General features: G+C 55.5%; 1 protein-coding gene across 1 annotated transcript in view; it reads right to left on the bottom strand.

Moving 5' to 3' along the window:
- Positions 1-2,704: 2,704 nt before the first annotated feature.
- Positions 2,705-3,087, bottom strand: part of SGF29 (SAGA complex associated factor 29) — a 21,710-nt gene continuing 21,327 nt past the window's right edge. Inside the window, exon 7 of the mRNA XM_075064676.1 lies at positions 2,705-2,956. Within this exon, the coding sequence (XP_074920777.1) occupies positions 2,764-2,956 (193 nt within the window). The 3' untranslated portion in view covers positions 2,705-2,763. The remainder of the gene's footprint in view (positions 2,957-3,087) is intronic.

The raw sequence follows: 3,087 nt of genomic DNA, 5'->3' as shown, positions 1-3,087 counted from the left end.
TACGGCCTTAGTACACAAAATGACCCATTGAGAGGAGGCATATGCCTTGTGATCTCAGCAAAGGTGAGAAACTGGCCCATGGTGACTGCAGACTCCATTTGTCTGTATACTTTCCACAGTAGGAACAAAGGAGTGTTCTTACGCTGAAAAGTCTGTTATAGGGAGGCTCATCTCCATTTGTCTTCAATCTGATTCTTATCTGAGGGACTTTGAAGCTCTGCACAAGGGACTGATGGACCATCCAGCGGGGGTGTTCCCAGAGACTTGATTTGAACCTGCAGTTTACTCCATCATGCTACAGGCTGAACTAGAAACTTTGCCATTACTGGATCGAATTGATTCAGTTTAACACTTCTAGCTCTACCTCTATCTTTTTCTTTTTGAATATAACCTTTAGATTTTAGATTCTAAGGATTGGCACAGCGTGATTTGTGGGTAAGCTCTGATGTGTCTGGGGCTTTGGTCCTTTGGAGTGGTCGGAACCTTTTCCTTTTCTGGGCGTGTTGTTTTATAACCATTCATCCAGGACGTGTGGATGTGGTGTTACTGGATACTGGAGTGTCTAAGGAAATTGCTTGTGGACTTGCGGTTGCCAGAGGGCTGACCCGAAGTTTGTTGTCTATGGCTTGGTTTTGGTTTGCAGCTTATTGGAGGTGTAGGTAAAAACGCTCTCGGCGCTGCGCGGCTGTGTGTCCTGCCCTTGTTGAGTCTATAAGGTCTTCGATTTTAGTAGCGCGCTCACTCCAGTATGCGGTTCGTCCCGCTTGGATACACATCGTATCAAGCCTAGGGTGGTTGGTATGTGTGTATTATGTATTTTTTATTAGCTAATTAGGATATATTTACTTAATATGCTTAGTCTGCGTGTTGTGTAGTCTTAACAAGGGGTTAGAGTAAATTGGAATATTAGAAATAGGGTCCGTCCTAGAGTTTGTAGTTAGCTTGAGATTTAGTTCCCTACTCGTGATCATGGGTTTTTTACGATTGAGTTGGGAGTGAAGTTCTGGACGCTGGGGGTAGCTTTCTCAGAGGTGATGCCTAGCCTTACAGGTTAGTAGTGGTTGGGAATAGTTGATCGTGTTATGTCTGAGCTTGTTCTAGTGTCTAGTCGGTGTGGTCGAGTTCTTTATTGGACGCCGAGTGGCTGGTGTTGTACTCTGGGTTGACTATTTATTTGGTCTTATTTAATTTTTGTGGTCTGATTGTGATCTTTTTCTGCCACATTATGTCCGAACCCAAAGTTTAGGTATGTCCTCAGTGTTGGGTCTCTGATAGAGTTGAATGTGTTGGCGATCTTTGATATATTACGTGTGCTCGGTATTCTTTCTTAGTGTGTGCTGTGTGGCTTGATTGTGAGTCCTATGCTTCACCATGCTCAGGAGTTTTTAGACCCTCTTTCCTTGATTCGCGTCTTTGGTGCTTTTCGGGAGGAGTTTCTCATGTTTAGTTGTCGTCGCTTAGAGTGTTCTTTATATTTGCTTCTTTTGTTAATGAGGCATCTCAGCGGTATTCTTGCTTGAGTGGATTATCGTCTCATAGTATCACAATCTCTCTCTGGGGTTGTTATAGAAGTGGATGGGTAGGATTCTGTGGCCTGCTTTGTGCAGGAGGTCAGACTAGATGATCATAATGGTCCCTTCTGACCTTAAAGTCTATGAGTCTAGGAGAGGGAGAGTCACACAGCTGGGATGTTTGGGGCAACTGGCTGTTTCACTAACCCCTGGGGGGTAACAGCGCAGCCCCCCATTAGATCTGGGGGATCTTCCCAGCTAAAGCCAGAAGCCTCTGAGACTCCCAGCAGGCCCCCCCACCCCCCGAGCTGCAGGGGCCCAGCAGGCCTGACCTGCTGCCAACATCCCCCCCCCGGGAGGGGAGGGACACATCTGCCCTTGCCTCGTCCTGCCCCACAGGCACGGTGCCCACTAGCAGCCTGGGTCCCGTGGGGTGGCTGCAGGGAAGTACTGGGAGAGCCCTGTCTCTGGGGGACCTGGCACTGCCCAGTGCCCACAGGCCAGACACCATGGGCTGGGGTTGGCCCCAGGGGGCCAGAACCCTGACAGAGGCCACATGGGGGGACCTGGTGTTAACCCAGAGGCCTGGGGCTCAAGGAAGGTTTTTACTTTCTGAACTCATGCATGAAGCCCGGGTGTGCCGGGCTCTGAACCACCAGGGCTCTGACTCGCCGGGCCCGAGGGCGCCGGGGCTATGAACTGCCAGGCCCCAGGGTGCCGGGGCTCTGAACCGCCAGGGCTCTGACTCGCTGGGCCCGAGGGCGCCAGGGCTATGAACCGCCAGGCCCCAGGGTGCCGGGGCTCTGAACCGCCGGGGCTCTGACTCGCCAGGCCCGAAGGCGCCGGGGCTACGAACCGCCAGGCCCCAGGGTGCCGGGGCTCTGAACTGCCAGGCCCGGGGGTGAAGGGGCTCTGACCCACCAGGCCCCCAGGTACCAGGGCTCTGAATCGCCAGACCCAGAGGCGCCAGGCTCTGACTTGCCGGGCCTGGGGGCGCCGGGGCTACGAACTGCGGGGCCTGGGGGCGCTGGGGCTACGAACCGCCAGGCCCAGAGGTGCCGGGGCTCTGAACCGCCAGGCCCGGAGGCTCTGCTGGAACATGCTGAGTTGCCTGGCTCCGTGGGGTGCGGTTCCTGCGCCCCCATGCCAGGGGTGACCTCGGCACTGGCATGAACCACAGCAGAGTGCAGTGGGGGAGGGGAGAGAAGTCTTTATTGTACTCACGGGTGCCCCCAAGCTCCGCCCCACCCCCTCACTTCTTCTTGGTCTCCTTACAGGCCACCACGTATCTCTGGGCCACGTTGAGGGGCGGGGAGTAGCCGTCCGCGTAGGACGTGTCCTCGAAGAGCACCGAGTAATCGTCCTGGGGCTGGAGAGAGCGAGCGTGAGCCGCCGGGGCCCACCGCCCCCCGGCCCTGGGGCACATGGGAGCCAGCACCCCCGACAGGCCAGGCCCTGCCCCATTCCCTGCCCCCCTGAGCCAGCTGGTCCTTGCCCCGGGATGCATGGGAGCCAGCACCACTGACGGGCCAGGCCCCGCCCCATTCCCTGCCCCCCTGAGCCAGCTAGTCCCCAC

This window comes from Chelonoidis abingdonii, chromosome 4, assembly GCF_003597395.2.
Source record: "Chelonoidis abingdonii isolate Lonesome George chromosome 4, CheloAbing_2.0, whole genome shotgun sequence".
Classification (NCBI taxonomy): Eukaryota; Metazoa; Chordata; order Testudines; family Testudinidae; genus Chelonoidis; species Chelonoidis abingdonii.
This window is presented reverse-complemented; position numbering and strand designations above follow the sequence as displayed.